Here is a 20,894-nt window from a genome sequence, read left to right on the forward strand (position 1 = left end):
AAAGGGGAGTAAGTGGAATTACATTTGGGGAAGGTCACATTTTTCCTTATGAAAAACCTGCCATTAGACAGCAGTACTCTTCACAGAACTGGCAACCAAATCAAGGTTGATTTACATCAAGAAGTGAACATGGCAATGCCAAGTACAGTGCATATCTATAAGGTTGTGTGAAAGTGTGTTATGAAAAAGCACTAAAAGAAGTGAAAGAACAGCAGTAATGAACAGTAGTGGATTTAATTCTGAATACATTCCAAGCCATAGAGACAGCAAACAAGGGGAAACAAATCCTGACACAAGATTTGTTTGGCATGGAGGCAATTGGAACACAAAGTGAAACTGTCCCAACACAAACACTGTGATATTATACAGGTGCCAAGTAATTGTTTTGGAAGTGCCATTTCCATGTACAAGAGTAACACTGGCCACATGTGAGTTGTACATAAAGTGCCAAAACGAATACAGGAGTGAAATATTCATGAATAGTAACAAAAGAACGAGAGTTCTGGTAATGAACAAGGCAGAAAATGTTTTCCATCTCTCAAAAAATTCAGCAAACAAGGTTCTCACACAGCATTGCTTCCAACACCAGAAATAAAGTGAACCAAAAGAGAATGCAAAAACATACATACTGCAGCAAGTCAGAGTAGGCACACCTGAAAAGATTAGCAACCATCCTCCATAAAAATAACTCCCACTCCTATTCTCTTCCAGGAAAACTATGTTAATAATCAGAACAAAATACAAACTCTTAGAATGCCCTTTTTTGGTACATTTGAAAAAGAACAGATCACCCAAGAGTCTAAAATGGTGAAACAAGAAATTGTCGCATGTGTTTTTTCAAATCACATTCCTCACCTGCGTATCATATCAGTTACATACTTCCTTTTTACAAATAGAAATAAAACATTTTTTTGAATAGCACGTGAAAGTTCCTCAATGGAACAGGATAATAAAAGGAAAAAAGATAGTCCAATGTAGAAGATACCAGCGAGATGCAGTTATAGACCTTCATGGTTTGTCAGCATAAGAGACTCCTGGATGACACTATGCACCAACCAACTGTAAACTTGAAAGCACCACAAGAAATTAAAGCAAATAGAAAATGAGTACATATGAAGCAGTCTAGACATACTAATAAATATGCCCACATTCATTTCAAATGGACATCAGCCTGAAAGGATGTGTTTGATTGCAGAGGAAAGGCTACAGTTTGGCTCAACAGATGTCTTCTGCACTTTTTTGACTGCTTGTTTCACGTTTCATAAAATGATCATATTAATAGACATAAATAAATAAATGTAAACATTTACGTAGTGGGTCTCAACTCTTGATATGGTCTCAAAGCACTGTGTTCCAGATTACAAAGAAACTGAGCAGGGCCAATACTCTTGTCTTACAATCATCTATTTCTGCATTTCCAGTGTCATTGCTAAAGAAATTGCTAACAAGGGTCCCTCAAAAATACAAGCAAAAAAAAAGAACTGGTCAAAAAGTTCAGATGAAATCTACAGAGAGCCTGTTTAGAGATACTGTCAACTGTTCTGCTCCATGCCAAAGGAGATGGCACATACTGGATGAAAAACAAATGCCAGAAACACTGGTACCACCTGTCAGGCAAGAATGGATTTTGTGGTTCACTGAATTTTGATCCATCTCCAGAAAATGAGGCAGATAGGCAGACTGAGTAAAACACTTTGGGATTCAGGATTTTACTGACTTTTACAGATCTCCAGGAGACTTTAGAAAAATTCAGGGGGATTGAAGTTTCAACTTCTAAATAAACTGATAATGGGAAGATTGAAAAGTGACAAAAAGTGGTAAGAGAGGTTCAGAGAACCACTGGGTTACTGAAAAACTGGGGAGTCTGAGGAAGTCTCCATAACATGTTTATTCAGGAGCATATATTTCTGAAGGACAGACCCCAAACACAACAAAGCAAAGCTCTAGCTGAAAAACATACAAGCAACTTTTCTGTGGTGTGAATATGCATTTAGTAGAAACGGACTGAAGCAGAAACAGATCATAAGCCTTTGGAAACCCTATTACCCATGTCACTGTGCAAGCATTATCCAGGCAACCATGAAATTGTGTTCTTGTACAATGCAAAACATAGTCCTTCAAAGACTGTCCACTAATCAAGTTCAAAAGCATGAATTCATAATAAATAAATCAGTGAATTACCTGAACAGAAGTGTGAAGTAAATATTAGCTGCATGGTAACTTTGGCTTTAAAAATGTGGCATGTTCAAACAAGGTAGCACAAAGGAGTCCAACTGTGTAATAGCATACAGAAAACATTATTTTATGGTTGGTGAAAATAAAGAACCATGTCACCTGCATACAAGATGTGTGATTCTGTAAACTGGAACTGCTGCATTTAGTTGGATTTCCTAGAAGGGCATGTCACGGTCCCATACAACAGGAAGGAAGCAAAAGTTAAACTAATCTATAATATCCATCCAAGTACAGGAAAGGGTCCCGGCACAAGCTCCATGAAATCCAAAAAAAAAGTACAGAAAATGAAGTATACAAGATCATCAACCCCTCTTATATTTTTGTAGGTGAAAAATGCCCTTGGATCAATGGTAACAATTAACCTTTAAATTTTTTTTTAGATCAGCAGACAGCTACAAATTCCTTATGCTTTTTCTCCCCATTCTTCCACTTTCCTCCAACCCAACCAGAGTATATGACATAGAACAAACAAATAATAAAAAAAAGAACAAACATACTTCTAGCCCTTTTTGTTACCTGTTCAAGAAGTTTCTGTTCACAACTTTTTAACAACTGGTCTAGTTTGCAGTTTTTTAGGCTGGTCACAATTCTATTATTTGCATCAGTGTGGTGTGTGTTCGGATTGCAATTTGAGGGATGATTTTTTTGTCCTTTTCAACCACAAAGATGCAGCTGTAACCAATGGAGCCAGTGAGTTTTGACTCCAGTCTTCTGATAACCTTTCAATGCAGGATGCATGATGGTGTCAAGAGTCTACAGTCAAGGAATAAAGATGAAGAAATTCTGGGTCTCACACTCTTTAATAACCTAAGGTGTAACACATTCAGGTGACCTACTCTGTGTGACACATCACCTTCCCAGGTCACGAGAAACATGTCTGCTTGCTTCCTTGCTTGTATGGGCTCTGTACTGAAATACAGAGATTTGCAAGACCAACCTCCATATGCGATAATGAAACTGTGACATTCTCAGTCTGTTGCACACAGACCTGACTCACGAAGTTTGATGTTTGGTTTTAACATGAAAGTTTGGTTTTAATATGAAAGCCAGCATAAGACTCTACCAAAACCAAGGTGCAACTCACAATCTTTTCCCCAGAGTCACCTAAAGCACAAACATAAATGCAAACAGTGAAGCAAAGCTCACTACCAATTTGTTAAGACACTAACAAATTCACTTGGAAGCAAGCAGAAATAAGAAAAAAAAAGTCACGTGCATAATAGAAAGCAGAAGAAAATAAAGAAGTTCTTGAAGTACCTATCACTTTTTTAAATTTTCATCACTGTTTTAAAGTCTTATCCTTCCCATTACCCAAACCCCCACTCATTCCAACAGGTCCACAGGCTGGCCCAGTCATGACTTGCCTCTGAAAATCTTACCTAACTCTGGTGACAAAACACGTAGTTCAAACCAGCATCTGTGATCAGCAACGAGAACACATGGGCCATTTCAGCTGCTCCACTGCAAAATTGAGAGAGAGAAAACTTACCAGCATGAGCCTTGAGAATGTGGGTTTTCAGGCGGCTGTTGTAGGAGGACTTGAACGGGCATAGTTTGCAGCGGAATGGCTTGTGGTGTCCATGGTGGGTCTGCATGTGGCGGTCCAGACTTGAAAAAGACAGGAAAGGGGAACAAATGAGAGTCAGTCATCCCAGCTCTACCCTCAGATGCAAAGCAAAACACTTAAGAGCAATAATAAAATAAGCAAGAGGCAGACCAGGCTCTGCTATCCTTCCTCCCACTTTCTCTTAAAATTCAATAGGTCTGCTTACAGAATAAAGTCAAGTCTAACATGAAGAACAGGAGCAGAGCTGACACCAATTCTGTTTATACAGAAAGCAAGACACTTAAATAAACTTATAGGGCAAGATCAGTATAAATTAAGTTATACATGATCCAGACTCAAAGGACTGGTTGAGGAAACATGAAACAGACAAAACCAGTAAAATTATCATTACATAATTTTTCTCCTGCCAAAGATTTTTGTGAAAATATGTCCACTTCTGTCCTGTTGATTGAAAGGGGAAAAAAAATAAATTCTTTTGTTGACCAGCTTTACTGAGGAAGCCTTCTTTTGGTTACAGCAGCAAAAGTAGATTAGAGATGCTGCTCTGGGGAGGGTGCCAGCAGGCTACAGTTGATGAGTTCCAGGATTAAAAGGCAGCAGAGTTTCAGAAGCAGCAACGTAGGAGATTCTGCATGAAGCTCAACAGGAGAAGGGGTAGCAAAGACCAGCCTCTACTTTCTTCGGGGAAAATGGAAGCAACCAACAGCCTGAATACTGTGAAGTGATCAAAACCTGCTCTCTCCACTGTGTGTTATAACAGCTTAGTAAAGTTTGGAAGAGAAAAAGGGATGTTTTCCACATTTCCTAACAGATGATCAAATTAATTATAACTGAGTGAATCCTGCAGAGCTCTGCAGTTCCTGCTCTGTGGCTGACAGCCATGAATTCACAGTCTCCAGGTGGCAGGCAGGTAGTTTCAGCCCAAACTGTAAATATTTCCAGTACAGACACTTCTTTGGACATATTCATGCCTTGTGATCTAGTCTTAGTTTGAGTCATCTCATGCATGGTGATGGAACAACAACAGGGCAGAGACACTGGAGGAGCTGCAATTTGCCAAAATTGCCTTCTACCCCCCACCTTAATTCTAGATGTATTTCAGGCATAGTTCCTTTTATTTGTCCTAAATTGTCCTACTCTTTCACTGAGTATCAACATGTAGCTCAAGTAGTAGTTGTTCCAGCCCTGTCACACTATATAAGATTCCACATGATCTTTAGTCCCACTCTGACAAGAGCTTGAGCCAGAAAATCTCTGTTTATGAGAGCTAACACTGAAGTCTGTGTATTCAAAGATCTGATAACAGCAAAAAAATAGAAAATGAATTTATGTATCCTCTCAGGGTCACTCCATGCAAATACAACTTAACAGAAATCCAGGATGATGTTTGTGGTATTACAAAACACACAGCTTTTCCAGAGAAAAGGGGGAGAAGTCTCCTAAATGACTAAGACTTTAATCACTTGCAGTGAATACTTTATAGAACAAAACTTGTTTTAAATAGCCTCCAGGGAATGAGATTACTTGACAATTAAAGCAGATTGCCAAAAATGTAAATAATACATATCAAGCTATTACAAATATATACCTTAAAGTAATCTATAGGGCAATAATTAAAAGCATATTCACAACCACATACTTTGCCAGTAACATTCTTCTGAAAGCAGGTTTTAAAGTTTTGGTCAGATTTGGAAGAACAGTGGACTGTTTAAACATTTGGTTTATTTTCTTTCACAGACTTAATCTCCCAAGAGAGTAATTGCATAAAAAAAAAAAAGAAAAGAAAAAGCAGACAACTTCAACACCAGAGACCACAGCTATTATGAAGCTACGTGATGCCTGTAGAGTTCTCCCGACATCCACCACTTTCTGATTTACCCATTCTGAAACTCCTAAGACATGACTTTCCTACGTAGGAAACAGTGTGTGACCAGGCACCAAACTCAACACAAGTCTTATTTTTTGAAGCAAACCAGTTTGGAAACAGCAAGTTCTACAAACCATCTGATGCAAGGGCTTCCCTCACTGTCAGCCTTGCCAAAGCAGGGTTGGATACACTCAGTAGTTCACACCATTCCCCCATTCCCTTTCTTACTGTTTCCTGCTCAATCCCACGAACCTTTCCAACAAGGCAGGCCAAACTGTGGCATAAACTTGCAATGCTGTGACACCACCAGAAATCTTGCTTTTTAACACAAGGAATTAAAAAATGCTTTTTATCATGCTTTCCCTCACACAGGCATTTGATTGCAAACCAGTGACAAAATCACAAAATTTAAGAGAGCTATGAATGCAGTGAATATGCAGTTCTCTCCTCAGAAATTAGAGAAAACACAGACTTGTGAATCAGTCCAAGATACCAGTGGAAAATATATCGCAAACCCCATTTTTGGGAGGTGTATATATATTTTATCATTAAAATAATTTTTAAAATTGCTAAACATAAAGCAAAGTCAAATCTTAGGAAAACAAATCATAAGAAACATGACTATTAATGATGACTATGTATCACCATACTGTTGTGAACCTGAATATTTGTACACTGAAATTGCACACCATAATGAAGAAAAAAAGTCTGATTTCAAGGTCAGCTTATGACACTTATTTAACATGAGAAGTGAAAACTCAATCCTCAAAGAGCTGTAGTAATTACAAACAAGGTAGTTATATATAACAGAAATTCCTTAAATATGAAAGATTAACTAGGAAAATACTTTCCTCTTCTTGGCTTGTTAAGTCTCATGCATTTTACAAGGGTGCATAAATGGTGGGCTTCACCATTTGCCTACTGAAAGAAATCTTATACTTTGGCATGCATACTTTTCCCCTACATGCAAAAAAGGGTCTTAAATAAATTCAAGATATAAAAATGCAATATTTCATAAATAGCCAATCATAATGGCTATAATAAGATTTTGCAGCACTGAAAACACATAAATGCTGAGAAAAGTGTAGATCAATTATCAAGCTGAGTGAGCTCTTTTTCAATGCCAACCTACAGAACATCAGCACTGGTTTGTGATCCTTTAGGAGACAAAATTAAAAGCCACAACTTACTTGTGCCTGAAAGCAGAGACAAAGGAGCAATACTGGCAGCTGTACTTGTCTTCCCGGGCAAACATGGCCAGAGCCAAGTGACTCCTCTCGTGAGATCGCAGACCCTGCATAGACATCAAAACCCGGTCACACTGGCTGCAGTGGTAGCCCCCAGGCCTGGTTTCATCTTCCAAGGATGTTCCATATTCAGCTTCTGTAAATTCCACAATGTCAGGGTCTGTGGCTCCCTCACAACCCTCCATCAAAGTTGTGTTTGAAGGATCTTCAGCTTCCTGCTAAAAAACACATACCCCCCCAAAGCCATCAATTCTCTCTCCCTTCTGCCCCTCAGTCTTTACCCTGTGTGCATTATAATGTCCAGGCTTTCCACTGTGTTATTTTTCTTAATATATCCCTATACAAACTCCACACCAATGGCTTTCTGAAAAAATAACCTGCTCTTGGGAGGGGAAAACATGATTATATCTATTATATACATAGGTAAAAAAGGAAACTCACTCCCTGATCGAGTTTGTGTCAGATAACGCAAAAAGACAAGAAACCAAATCAACTATCTTTCAATAGTCTTTATGTGAATCTTCTAAACTTGATCAGATTTAGTTTATTTTGCTCTGCTGTATAGCTCTACTACCTCTGACTGTAGCTACTCTGCAGACTAATATAGTTGTCTAGTCTACAACAGATTTTGTCCATCAGTGTCAAACTCACAAGAAGTACACTAAGACCCTAGAATCCTCTTGAAAAATACAGAGCAAACAGAAAAAGTCTTCTTTTAATTCTCTTTCATAACTTTCCTCTCCCATTCCTAACCAGAGCATGCATTTGTGCAGCAATTTAAATAACCTGTAAGAGTTATTTCCATCACATTCTTTAGGCAGTGGCTTTCAGCCTTTGTTCCCTGATGCAAAATCTCTATTTACTCAAAAGAAAGCATCGACCCTACATAAGCATCACTTGAGAAGCAAGGAGAAGAGAGAAAGGACTCTCAGGAGGGAAGCATCTGAATCTGTCATGAGTACCACGTAAGGTAAAGGAAGGTCAGTGATAGGGCAGTGAAAGCTTTCTCTGGTAGCATGAGTTAGGCTGTGAAGGACTTGGCTTCCTCATAAAAACAGATTATGTCACGAAAGAAGCTCTGTCAGACACCAGGAGTCTTTGACAAGAGCTCACTGCAGTATGAGGAGGAATACACAGGTAGTTCTGGATGCACTTTCACTATCTCTGCCAATATCCTGAAAATTGGGCTGTGGAACACCATCTATTCTTGGAGATGTCCTAGAAGGCACTCCCTTTCTCAGGGAGAAAGGAACAACACACTTACATCCGATCACCTGAATGGAACCACTGGCCCAGCAGGCCACTGTATGTTTTGTTTGGAGCCAGTGTGCAAATTTCATGGGGAAAGGTGTACCACAAGCAACTTCACACATTTGCACGTGTACATTTCCTCTTCTTAAAAAAACAAAACAAAACAAAAAAATTAAAGAAAACAAAGAGCTCTTTTTGAGTTTAACTAAGCAGAAAAGTAGCCCAGAATAGCTGAGAGAAAGTCTGCTGCTCATAAACCAAGTTTTTTGGTCATTGACGACATCGACTCCGTTGCAGCTGAGAAGAAATGAGAATTAAAGAGTCTTCGTGCCCCTGGATCAAGAGTGGAAAAAAAGTTAAAACATCTTGAAATAAAACAAATGCACTTCAGAAACTTAGTGTTAGATTAAAACATCATGTTGAAACAGAATACCCTCTTCAAAACACATTCAACTTCACAAGAGCCCTCCGCACGTTATCAACAAGTCCTTTATTTTAAACAATGCAAGTAGTTTCAGTCACTTTCAGTCACCTTTCTAAAATTCTTACCTTCACTGTAGCTGACACAGAAGAAACGTTCCCATACTGGACATGCTTGCGGAGGTGATTACAGATGGCTCGAAGTGTTGGATGGACTTCCACGCAAAACTTGCATTTGTAGCCAACCACCTTCCTCTCCTTAAGTTTTGAAACATCTTCCAAATGTCCAAAAGCCTGTTTTGAGTACACAAGCATAAAGCACTGAAATATGTTTTGTCATCTCACTTTTAGGAACACAGACCAGATTTAACACCTGAAAGGAAATTATGCTTGATGTACATGTCCCCTTCTGCAGAACTGCAAGCTCAATTTTTGTTGAGATCATTAATTCCTATAAAGTAAGTGGACATCTGTGCAGAAGAATCCTTCAGTTTATGCATAAGAGTGCTCCTCTAGAAGACCATTCAGTTTGGCCTGAAACTGTGCTCTTCCATGACATCATGACTTCCACCAGAGCTGTGCAGACCTTTTCCCCTAGAGCAAGCGTATTTCAAACTGAAGCAGAAGGGGTAAGTGGGCAAGAAATGCAGCACGGTTTGGTCTTCTTATGAGGCACTTGCCCAAAGCTTCAGTCACCAGACACATTCGCATCATGCTAATACTTCGTGCTCAATGAAAGAAAGTACTGAGACAGAGAGAAGGCTGAGAAGCAAACTGCTAATTATTCAGAGGGACATGGATGAGGGGATGGGAGACTTCGTAAAGAATCTGCAACAAAATACATGGCAGCCTTGCCACAAAAGAACAAGTAACTGTCAGATACATATGGCCCCCTAGAAGCGTGGGAGAAAGGAAAGAAGATGAAGAAAATATTGAAGGAATGGTTAGGAAAGAACAGGGTTTCCTACGGAACCTACGGAGATGTGGAGGATGGGTAAGGAAATTAAAGCAAAATGTGCAACTGACTTATGGAGCTCTCTGGCACTCTGAGTCATTCATTAGCCTGTGGTCACTTAGCTGTCAAAGAGAACATGCAAGTGGGCATTTTTGGGCTCCCAGGTATGGAGCAGGGGGCAGAGAAAGACACCAAACACACAAATCCTTACCCTCTCTTGTTTGAAATCTGCAAAAGCACCATCTGCATATTTCTGCTTGCTCAAAAGCTGCTTCCTCCTCTCCTGACGTTTGGCACGCTTCTGGAATTCCTCATTGTGACCATTCAAGTGTGCAGTCAGCTCTACCGTGCTATGCAATTTCGTATCACAGTGCTTGCACTGGTAGACAGGGCTCTGAGAGCGGGTGCCACTTCCCAGTATGGAAAAGTCCCTCTTTAAATCTTTGCTGTGGTGGTCAGTGTAATGCATACACAGCAGCTCTGCTGTGCTGAAGGACAGCTTGAAACACTTTATGCACCTGAAGGGAAGCCACTCAATTTCCTGAGTCTCAGCCTCCACCTCAGGCTTTTCAAAGTCATTCCTCTCCTCAGCTGGAGTTGGTTTTTCATGCTCATCAGCATACACAGCAGTGAAGTAGCCCCCCAGCTTGCTTGCATGCTGCTTCTTAGGGAAAACACCAGGGTGACGCTTCATGTAGTGAGACACAATGCCCTTCTTACTGAAGGACTGGAAGGAACAAAGTGAGCACTTCTTCTTCTCTACAGCCCTTCTCAGCTCCTCACTAAGCTGAGGAGTGTCATCCTTGGGAGGAGATGGAATGATTACTTTATTGGGTTTGTCGCTTACCGTCCTGGAAGCTGCCAGGCAGTGAGTGTAGTAAGCATCAATGTCATGTCTTTTCTGGTAGTGTGCTGCAAGCCCTTTGCGGATGGGGTTGGTGTAAGAGCACAAAGCGCATTTGAAGAGGTTGTTCTTGCCCTCCGGCTGTGCCCGGACGTTGTTATGTTTGATGCGGTAGTGCCTCGCTATCCCCTTCCGAGTGGAGCAGAAATATTTGCAGAGCTGACACCGGAAAACTGTGTGAGACACTAAGTGAGAACTGGAGAAATGAGGTGCTGGCACAGAGACTTCCCCAACATCCTCAGCAGCAATTTCTGGGGAGGCCTTGATTTCAGTCACCACATCTGGCTCCACTGAGGCAGACACCTTTGGTGGTGACTGGGCAAAAACATCAAATTCGGGTTGATTGTGGTATTTCTCATAGTGAATTTTCAGCTTCTCAAGTGTTCCATGGGTGTAAGGGCAGAGTTTACACCGATAAGCACCATAGCCTTGCTTAAAAATCCTACTTGTCTCTTCCACGTCATTCTGAGCAATATCAGTTGACTGCTCCACATCATGCACAAAGTCTTCAGCAGTGACTTTCACTGACGGGTGTCGTTTCTGGTAGTGTGTGAGAACACCATGAATACGTGTATTAATGTATGGGCAATGTCTGCATTTATATACAGCCCCTGGGTTAATGTCTATATCCTGAGCAAAATCTGCTGCTTTCACTTTCATGCCAGGATGTTTTTTGCCATAATGGGTCAGGAGGCCATGCAAGTTGTTGTACTCAGACTGGCAAACTGTACACTGATACGGGGTGGAGGAGATGGCAGGGTTTGCAGAAGTCAGCTGGACAGTTTTTTCATGGGAAAGGGTGGGGTCTTCTGCACACTCTCCATCCTGGTCCAGCTGTGATGTTGCTACCTGGTCTTCAGAATCCATCCTAACCCCAGTTTCATCAGGCTGTGGGATGATTTTCTCAGCAGAATCTTTCTCCTTGATGATATCTAACAACACAGATTCATCTCCATTCATGGCCCAAGGGTGAAATGCTTGGTAGTGATTAGTAATATCCCAAATAGAAGATGCTTCAAAAATGCAGTCTCTGCATTTATAAGTCTTCATCTCTGTTTGCATCACTAGGGCAGGAGGGGAGGGATCGGGACCTGCCCAGAGTTTGGTTGCCATGTATGTGTAATCAACATAATGCTCAGGATGTCTCCTTTGGTAATGCACAAGCAAGCCACTTGGCTCTGTGTGTGAATAAATGCACCATTCACAGTGATAACCAGCCTCTATCAAGCCATCCAAAAAAGCCCATCTCAGTATGGAAGTGACCGTGGCCTTTAGGTTTGGGTGGTCCTTCTTGATATGCTTCCTCAATGCATAGAAGTAAGGGGACGTGTAGCTGCACTGCCTGCACTTGAGGGCTCTCAGCTTGGACTTGTCCCGCTCGGAGCTGGAGGTGTGAGCAGGGAGGCTGCTGGCTGATTTCTTCTGGCTGCGGTCACAGAGGCTGCGGATGGTGGCCGTGTGCTGCCTGATCACATCCGCATTGGCCTTGAAGTCACGGTGCTTCTTCTGGTAGTGGATGAGCACACCCTTCACGGTCCGATTCCCGTAATCACAGTGTTGGCAGAAGAACATTTCGTTCTCAGGAGGGTTCACAGAGGTCTCGGATCCACCCCGGCCCAACTGCTGCATTGACATCGGTGGCCTCTGGATGCCAGGTGACAGCTCCCCGGCCCGCATCATGGCTGCGGTGGGGGGTGCCTGCCTGATGTATTTGGCAGTGACCTTGATCTCCGGGTGCCTCTTCTGGTAGTGAACAAGCACCCCAACAACAGAGCGGTTGCTGTAGGAACAGTGTTTGCAATAGTACAGTTCAGTGGAGAGGTCTGAGGGTGGTGGTGGAGGAGGTGGAGGTTGAGAAGCCAAGTTGGACAGTTTTGGGGAGACAGGTGCCCCCAGCTCAAAAGACATTTGAGCCAGGGCAGAGCCTCTGTCAACAGAGACTACACGCATGGTCTTCTGAATTCTGAAATACGAGGCTTTTTCTTCAGGGTGCTTTTTCTGGTAATGCACCAAAACTGAATGCATGTTAGGACTTGCAAATGAACAGACATCACAGTCATAAACAACCACAGTGTTGACTGAAGGTTCCTTCTGATTTTCACATTCAGGACTAAAACTCTTGGTGGCACTTTTGTTAAAACCAGCTGGCACACCAGTTCCACGAGCCACAGGGGTGGAGGTTGCCATAGTTTTTGGAGCAGAATTCAAGATCTCTCTCAGTGTCTGAGACTCTGTGTTCAGCCCTTCTTGCTGCTCAACAACATAGCTAGAAAATATCATTGCATTGTTAATTTTCACTGTGGGATGCATTCTTTGGTAATGTGGCATCAGGCTTCTAACATTTGGACTTGTGTAAGAGCAGAAGCGGCAGCGGTAGATCAGATCAGAATGATCAAAGTTCAGTACATTCATAGCTTCAGGATGATGCTCCCCATAATGCTGCTGCAAGTCTTCAAAATTTGTGTAGTCAATATAGCACTCAAGACATCGATATACTGCACTGTGGTCATTGGGATCCAGGATATACCTAAAGCTGAATTTGATGTAGGGATGCATTCGCTGGTAGTGGGTGCTAACACTCCTGGCAGATTTGTTGCTGAAATCACAGTGTTTACAATAGTAAAGCCTGCCAGAGTCACTAAACTCTGAGTTCTCATTGTTCTGGTCAGTACCATACATGTTGGATTGGCTCCCCAGAACAGAGGCATTAGAGGTCTGATGGTCCTTCATGCTGACAGCAGAATAATAGTCTTCCTCATCTTCAGACAAAGTGAGCTCAATCTCTGCTCCGTTGGTAGAATTATAGTCATGTTGCATGCTTCTGAAGCTTGTCTCCTTCTGGGAATCATTAGTCTCTCTGCCCCACATTTGCTGGGGTGCGTAAGAACTGGAAACTTCTATCATTGGTTCTGTTTGCTCTTCCTCTCTGTCCAACTCTACCTCTATCTCCACCTCATTGTCCTCCTCCTCTTCCTCATCATCCTCCACATTAATCACAGCATCTTCTTGCTGCTTGTTTTGGTTGATCTTGCTCTGCAGGTTGCTCGCTATTTCATCAATTCTAGTTCTCTTTTTCACGGGAGAAAGATCTAAAGGGAAGTCATTTGAGACCTTCCTAGGGGCTTTTGCAACAAAGTTATTTTTAGAAGAGAGCCCAAGGATGGAGGTCTGGCTCTTCTTCACTGTGCTGGCAGAAGGGTGAGCATCTGCCTCACTCTCCTGTGGTGCATTTGATGGTGGCCCATCATATTTTGGCAGGTTGTCACAGAATGAATGTTTGTGCTGCTGATGAACTCTGAGACCTTTCAAAGTGGTAGTGGAATAGTTGCACAACGTGCACTTATATGGATGCTGTGAGTGGGGCTGGGGTGACTGCTGTTGTTGCTGTTGCTGCTGTGGCTGCACTGGTTCCATCATCCCAGCTGACTTCCTGCCATTTATATTTCCACTGTCATAAGACACTGTGCTGTCATTCAAAGATGAGGCAATGCTTTCAGGTTGAGAGTTCATAGTGTCCCAGTCTGATGTTGTTCCTGTGTGACACTGCTTGTGGGCACCAAGCTTTAAGGAACTCTTGCAGGTGAAAGGGCATTCATCACACTTGTACACAGCTGTCTTCCCAGACAGGTGGATGTTCTCAATGTGACGGGAAATACTGCGGCGGTGCATCGTCAGGAAAGGGCAAAAAGGACACTGGAACCTGTTCATATATCTTCTAAAGGGAATTCCCTTTGTTTCCAATAGCTTGTTGCCATCAGATCCCATCAGCTGCTCTGCAGACATTCCTGAGGCCTGGTGATCCATGGAGTTTAAGCCATTCTCGCTGTCCATTTCATTTAGCTCTTCATCTGAGCTGGAGTCATTTAGCATACTGCTTGTTTCCAGGTCAGCAGAAGAATTCGTCATATCAGCAATTCCATAGCGGGATCTGTCAGACAAATTAACCATGCCCGAGTTGTGAGGTGACTTAGGCTTCATTTGAGGGTAAGACACAGAAGAAAACTTGGAAGATGTAGACGAGTTGGGCCTGATAAGGGAATTGCCCATGGAGCTTCTGAAGTTTGAGACATTGGCATTTGACATCTCACGTCCTGTTGTGTTCATGGAGATATAATTAGAGTTTGGAGAGGCATTCTGGGCACTCTTACTCTGCACTTCAGGTGCGCTGGTTCCATCCTGTTGCTGCCTCAGGCTGGACAGTATTTTTACCATGCTGCGGTGCTTCTTCATCATGTGATCACACCAGCGCTCCCTCCGAGGTGTCTGGTAACTGCACCACTCACAGCAAAAGTTGCCCCTAGACTTTGTCAGGGGTTTGACCATTGATTCCAAAATGCTCCTTTCCACCACTTCTGCAGGCAGCTCCTTGCAGGGTTCCTGCACTGGCACAGAAGCAGACGTTGACTCAGATACAGCAGCAGCAGCAGGAGTTGAACTCTCTTTCAGGTTGTTTTTGTGGTACATTTTCTGGTGCTTAATAATTCTCGCGCGCCTGGGTGACTTGTAGGTGCAGAACTGGCAACTGAAAACTTTACCAAACCCTTCATGCATCATGATGTTGTAATTTAGGGAACTGGAAGCTGATGGCCCCACTGAGCTGCCCCCAGCCTGTCCTCCATGAACCTTCCGTGTGTGCTCTATGAGAAGGTTTTTGGAACGGAAGTAACGCACACAGAACTTGCACTGGAAAAACTTGCTGGTTGGTTTAGGATTTGGAGCCATGTGCTGGCCATAGAAAGTCTGGCTCTGGCTATAGTAACTTCCAGTCCCCATTTGACTTGTTGCATTTTGCCCTAAAATGAGAATTAAGGTATATACGTAAATAAATAAAATAAAATCAAAAGGCTTTTCCTCCACCCACCCTGTATGCATAAGAATGTAACCACATCTTGAATAGACAATAATCACACCAGGATTCCCTAACTTATGGCGAGATCTACAGAAAAATGGTAGAAAAATGGTCAGAAAAATGACCATTATGCATAATTTCTACACATATATGACTGTGGTGTACAGTTCGGGATAGGCAATTTCCAAAAATAATCTTCTTGGGGAAAAAACAAAACTAGTAAACTAATAAAAGTTGAAAATTCTGAGGTGGTTCGTGGTAGTGAACAACAACCACAAAAAGCTGAAAAGGAAAAAAACCATATGAAGAACTACATGAAAAGAAGCTGGGAAATACAACCATCCTCTATGCTTGTATTTGCAGAAAAAAAAGCTATCATCAGAACCAGTATGTCTGATGATAGATATCTACTTTGCTGACATAAAAATAAAGATAAGGCGAGGTTTTAAACCACATTAAAGGCAGAAACTTAAACACACTGAAATAAGTCACATGTAAAATATGGGGTTAGAGTTGAGATCTTAAGAGTTGAGATAAATCTTGGAGTTGAGATTTACCTGCTATTTCATCTGGAATTGCAAATTCATCCTTTACAGAAGAAAATTCAACCTCAGTCTGGTTGCTAGCGTTTATGGATCCAGACCTTGGCTGAGTAGGACTTTCCTCAGAGACATCAGTTGGCTGCAGAAAAGCAGTGTGAACATCCTGAATGTGAGCTTTTAGGTCTTCGTAAGATGGAGCTCGGAAATCGCAGCCATCACACTGCAGGACCTCCATGGTTCAGGCTGATCTTTCACATTAGAAAGTTCTGCAAGAAAAACAAGAGAACAAGAGAAGAAGAAAGAGATGTGTTTACAGCAATGCTATTGGAAAAAATCCTGAAATTAGGTAATACCAAGCTTTTGATGACTCAGCCATTTCCAGAGATTCCACAAATACAGTAGTGTGAAACTCAACCTTTGTTTACCATATTAAGAGGCATCTATTCAGATTCACGAGAAGTCCCACCTAGGTAGCTCACAAGTTGCTGACTCCACAAACAGCCAACTTTCTGACAAGTGACTTTTTCTGGCTTTTCCATTACACAGGGCTGTTATTCAGAATTTTGTCTTGTCCAAAGACCACAATCCATATGCTCAGAAACGGCGTGTTACTCTCAGTCATGCACTGAAATTTATAATCAGAAGACAGTGGCTTCTGCCTCTGTGAGGCCCATTCTAACCTTGCCAATTCCTGCCTCATTCACTACCATGCATCAAAAGCTTCCACAGGGAGATCCTTGCCTTTCTTCTCAGTGTCCTATCACTCCTGATATTGGTGGAAAACCTAGACCTAACAGCAAGATTAGATGCACTCACATGAACCCAAGGCAGAGTACTTTGCTCTGCCCTACTTCCACCAAGCTTTGTAAGGACATCTCCATTCTCTGTTAAAATGTTTACAGCTTCCTTTTAGTCTATTCTGGGACACGACCTTTGTGTCTTAGCAGTCTGGGAGATGGAAAGAGCCAGAGGAAGAAAAGGACAGTAATAGGAATAACAATACTGAAAAAGCACAATGGAAATATGAGTTACAAAGACACAGAGTCATTATGACTTTCTTGATTTATGCAAAAGCCCTGCATACCTTGAAGTACAAAGCAACATAAGATACAGTGAAGTACAGTAGTTCCGCTTGTGACAATCCTGCAACAGTTTCACGCGTCTGCACCGCCATGAAGGAGAGGAGCCACAAAGCACAAACCAAACAAAAGACTCAGACCCTCCTACCCTGTGCAGTGTTGAGGCACAAGAATCACCTTCCTATGCTACCACAGGAATTACTTCTCTAAGCTTCCATGAACTGTGCTGGAAAAGGATGACAAACTGAGCATTTCAGATGTCCAAGACACAAGGACAGCCCAAAGCACTTTAAATTCCACGTGTTTATTTTATGTGGAGTATGAAGCAACCTCCACAGTGAACAGAAAGCTCCAAAACATTAAGGCACAGAAACAAGAGAGGGTACTGCACCAGGATTTTAGATGAAAGAATGCTTCTTCTGATAGCCTGCTAAAATAAACTTCTAGCAAGTCAAATTCCGGACAGTCTGAGCACAGAGGCTCTCCACATATTTACCTACATTACTTTGCAGGCTGTACTATGTCCTTTCTCTCCCCTGACTCCCTCCCACCACCAATAAAGAAAATGAACGCTGCACCCGCTTCTTTTCAGCTAACAAAGTTACAATAATCGAGATACTCAAGCCTTTATGTGCAAGCACCAGACCAAATTGTGTGGAAGAGGTTGCTATCTGCTCTGGATCAAATTACAGCAGTGAGTGAAGCCCCACCCCACGTCTCCTTTAGCACAGTCCATTAGACCTGAAAACAAATTTTTCCATGGAGCAGACGACTCCTGCATTTAGAGCACTTCACAGAAAAGCAGATCATCCAGTTTTCACTACCCATCCCCCAAGCTTAGTCCTTTCATCTCAGCCAAACAAGCCACAGCTCTGCTGAATGTGTTTATCACACTTTCAAGAGATATGAGCCCCTGCGTCACTGAAGCTTTAAGACTCACTAAGCTGCCCTAGTCCTCTGAGCTTTGGGAGCAGCCATTTTAGCTCAGACAACTCCTGCACTCAGAGGCTCAGAGCTTCTTGCCTGTGCACAACATGGCCTCACTTAGCTTCAATTCAAGCACACCAGCCTTTTTCTTTTTTTTTCCTCCCCTTTTTATAACTCCTCCTCCTTGGGTGATGCTTTAAAAACAAGCATCCCCAGAACACATCTCCCCTTCTCCCGCATGACCTGCCCTCCAAATCATGTTGCTGCTGTCTCCCTGCACTCCTCAAGCCGCACCTTCTTTCCCTTAGCAGAGGCTGGGGTTTCTCAAACCATCTCCTAGGGTTCCCCTGTCCCATGGATGACAAATGGGACAGTTCATTCCAGAAGCACAGCATTACAGCACCAAGACTAGTCCAAGATGTCCTTCAAGCAGAGGCGACACACAGCTGAGAAAGAGGAGGAAGAGAAGGAGGAGGCGTAGCGGGGGAGTGAGGGGGGATGACAGGCGGGGGGCCTCCAGCCTGCCCTGTCCGGGGGGAGCTCTCCTGCTTGGCGCAGAAGACACACCACCCCACTCCTCTGCCAGATTCCAAAGTCTAATGACCTTTGTTAATCACCAGCCAGCTTGTCTGCATCAGCAAACCCTGCCAGCAGACACACCCTTCACACAAAGGCTGTAGAGAGGTTCTCTGAAAGCTCCATTGTGTAGAAAGAGAGAAAAAACAACATACACACAAAAATCTCTACTCTTCTCCCTCACGCCTCCCCCCCCTCACGCCCCCCGAAAACTTCAGACCCTACCGCAAAACGCTTTCAGCTCTCCTTTGGAAACTTCAGATCAGTTTACGAAACACAAAACCAGAAGGGAGACTAACACCGAGGATCTGAAAAAAGATAATCCTGGCAGCTTCGAGAAGTAAAACCCACCACCATCCCCATCTTCAGCATACACTGCTGCTTGGAGAAGGTATCCTTAAGGATGCTGGCTGCTATCTAGACAAGCTGAAACCAACCTGTGTGTTGGGAGATATCATTAATAGTTGCTGATTACAAAACTGATGGAGACTCTCTAATGGGTTCCACCTTGAATCTCAGCAGGGTCTATAGCACAATGGCAGCACCAAGTCAAAGGAGAAGTTAACCTTCCTGCAGCTGTGAGGAACAAACATTGGGTACAGCTTGAATGGGCTTCAGTTTGAAGTTTTCACCATGCATCACACTGAAATCAGGATGAGGCACTTTGTAAGGAATTCTGCTCTACCATTTCCGCATTCTTCTTTAAAATTCAGGCATTGCATGGAGGCTAAAAACACAAACTGCCAGTTTGAGCTCAAAGATCAAAAGAAACTGTAATACAATGTGTATCTTTTTTTGTCTGCATTGGATATGACACTGGGCAAGACACACCCACCGACCAGCAAAGAGCATTTTCAAGTGCAGATGTTAATACACTGGCAAGACACATCCAAAGCAAAGGAGACAAAGCAAAATTCATACATTTCCCTCATGGCCAGCTAAGGAAACACATTCCATAGCCCTTCAAATTTTCAAATAATGCAATTAGAAAACGTAGAGGGGAATGAAGGTGTAGTGGGGGAGGAGTTACCAAATCTACTAACTCAACAGCAGTACAGTAAGTGGGGGGAAAAAACCAATCCCAAACAATGAAACAAAACCACCATGAAGTGAATCCATAAATCCCACAAGCCCTTGAACATATTCACAACCAATCTCTTGAGGCCACATGGCCTAAAGATAGTAGGAGTTCAAAAATGCCGTTACTAATGCGATGCTAACCTCAGCAAACATTATTAAAATGCCATTGTCTGACTAATTTGCATTTCCAAGCTCTTCTTAAAATATATGGCCTTAATGTTTAATATGGAGGTATTCTCATTTTTCTGATGAGCAAAAACCTTTTAAAACATTGGGCAAGAGATTCTCAAAGCCACAGTTTTAATGACCCAAGGTGGTCTCAAATTGTCTTCAACATCCTTTTCTACACTCACAAATGCATGAGAACATCTGAGACACAGTTGCATTAGATTTCGAGGTTTTTAAAAGTGCAAAACAAGAAATAATTGTGCTTGTTGAACAACAGTAATTACAGAATTTGGCAGCAGCCAAAGTAGTACAAATCATTATGTTTAAGTTTGGTTTTGAAGCTTCAAAATACAAAATTAATTGTGAAGCCCAAGGCACTGACCTCAAAATTGAGCTTCTGTGGTTTGACTATCCATCCGTTATATTTTGAGATGGAGTCAGCAGAACTTCTAGAAGTTAAGAATATGCACATGCAAAACCACAACTGAAAAGGTCAGTCAGACTACACAATGTGAGCTTCAAGCTCAGCATTAGTAACATGGGATGTAAAACAAATGAATCCCCAGTTCTCCAGGCCTTTCTTTAGTCAGATGATATCAGGGGTATCTTCATCCCTACATCAAACATGCAGGTTGTGCACACAGATTTCATTTTACTCAGTGACTAGGTGGAGCTGAAAGGAATTCCTTCACCAAAAGTGCTGTCAAGCATGGAAGAGGCTGCCCAGGGAAGTGGTTGAATCACCATCCCTGGAGGTATTTAAAAGATGTGCGAATGTGGCACTTAAGGACATGGTTTAGAGTGTGCTGGTTAAGAGTTGGACTCCATGGTCTTGGAGGTTTTTTCCAACCTTCCCCACCCTACCAGAAACAAACCACCAAACATTACAGCAACAGGATTCACCCTGGTAATTACAGATAAAACAAGCTTTCAGAATTCCCAAGAGTAACACCTCAAGCATTTTTCCCTGCTACAGAAGCCTGGGTTTTCTAAGGCATCAGTGCCCACAGCTGTGCTGAGGACCTTCCAGCCGTGCCCACCTGGGCTCCTGGCCAGGTTCAGCTCACGTACGATGAGGCTGCTGATGTCTTTGTGTTTGGGGTTTGGGGCTTTTTTTCTTTTTTTCCTTTTATTTTTTTTTCTTAAACACTGTTTATAATATGAGATCGCAACAGGGAAAATGATGACTAAAAAAATGAAATCATAGTAGTAATGCAAAAACTTACA

The 20,894-nt window shown here is 42.4% G+C and overlaps 1 protein-coding gene across 3 annotated transcripts in view; it reads right to left on the minus strand.

The window, feature by feature from the left end:
* ZNF462 (zinc finger protein 462) overlaps positions 1 to 20,894 on the minus strand; it is a 91,921-nt gene that overhangs the window by 36,487 nt on the left and 34,540 nt on the right. For all 3 annotated transcript variants that reach the window (XM_032674971.1, XM_032674969.1, XM_032674970.1), the window contains exons 2-6: positions 15,853 to 16,103; positions 9,754 to 15,239; positions 8,717 to 8,881; positions 6,860 to 6,963; positions 3,725 to 3,843 (exon numbers count right to left, since the gene is read on the minus strand). In XM_032674971.1, coding sequence (XP_032530862.1) covers positions 3,725 to 3,843; positions 6,860 to 6,963; positions 8,717 to 8,881; positions 9,754 to 15,239; positions 15,853 to 16,072 — 6,094 coding nt within the window. In that variant the 5' untranslated portion in view covers positions 16,073 to 16,103. The remainder of the gene's footprint in view (positions 1 to 3,724; positions 3,844 to 6,859; positions 6,964 to 8,716; positions 8,882 to 9,753; positions 15,240 to 15,852; positions 16,104 to 20,894) is intronic.

The sequence above is a fragment of the Chiroxiphia lanceolata genome, chromosome Z (assembly GCF_009829145.1).
Source record: "Chiroxiphia lanceolata isolate bChiLan1 chromosome Z, bChiLan1.pri, whole genome shotgun sequence".
Taxonomy (NCBI): Eukaryota; Metazoa; Chordata; class Aves; order Passeriformes; family Pipridae; genus Chiroxiphia; species Chiroxiphia lanceolata.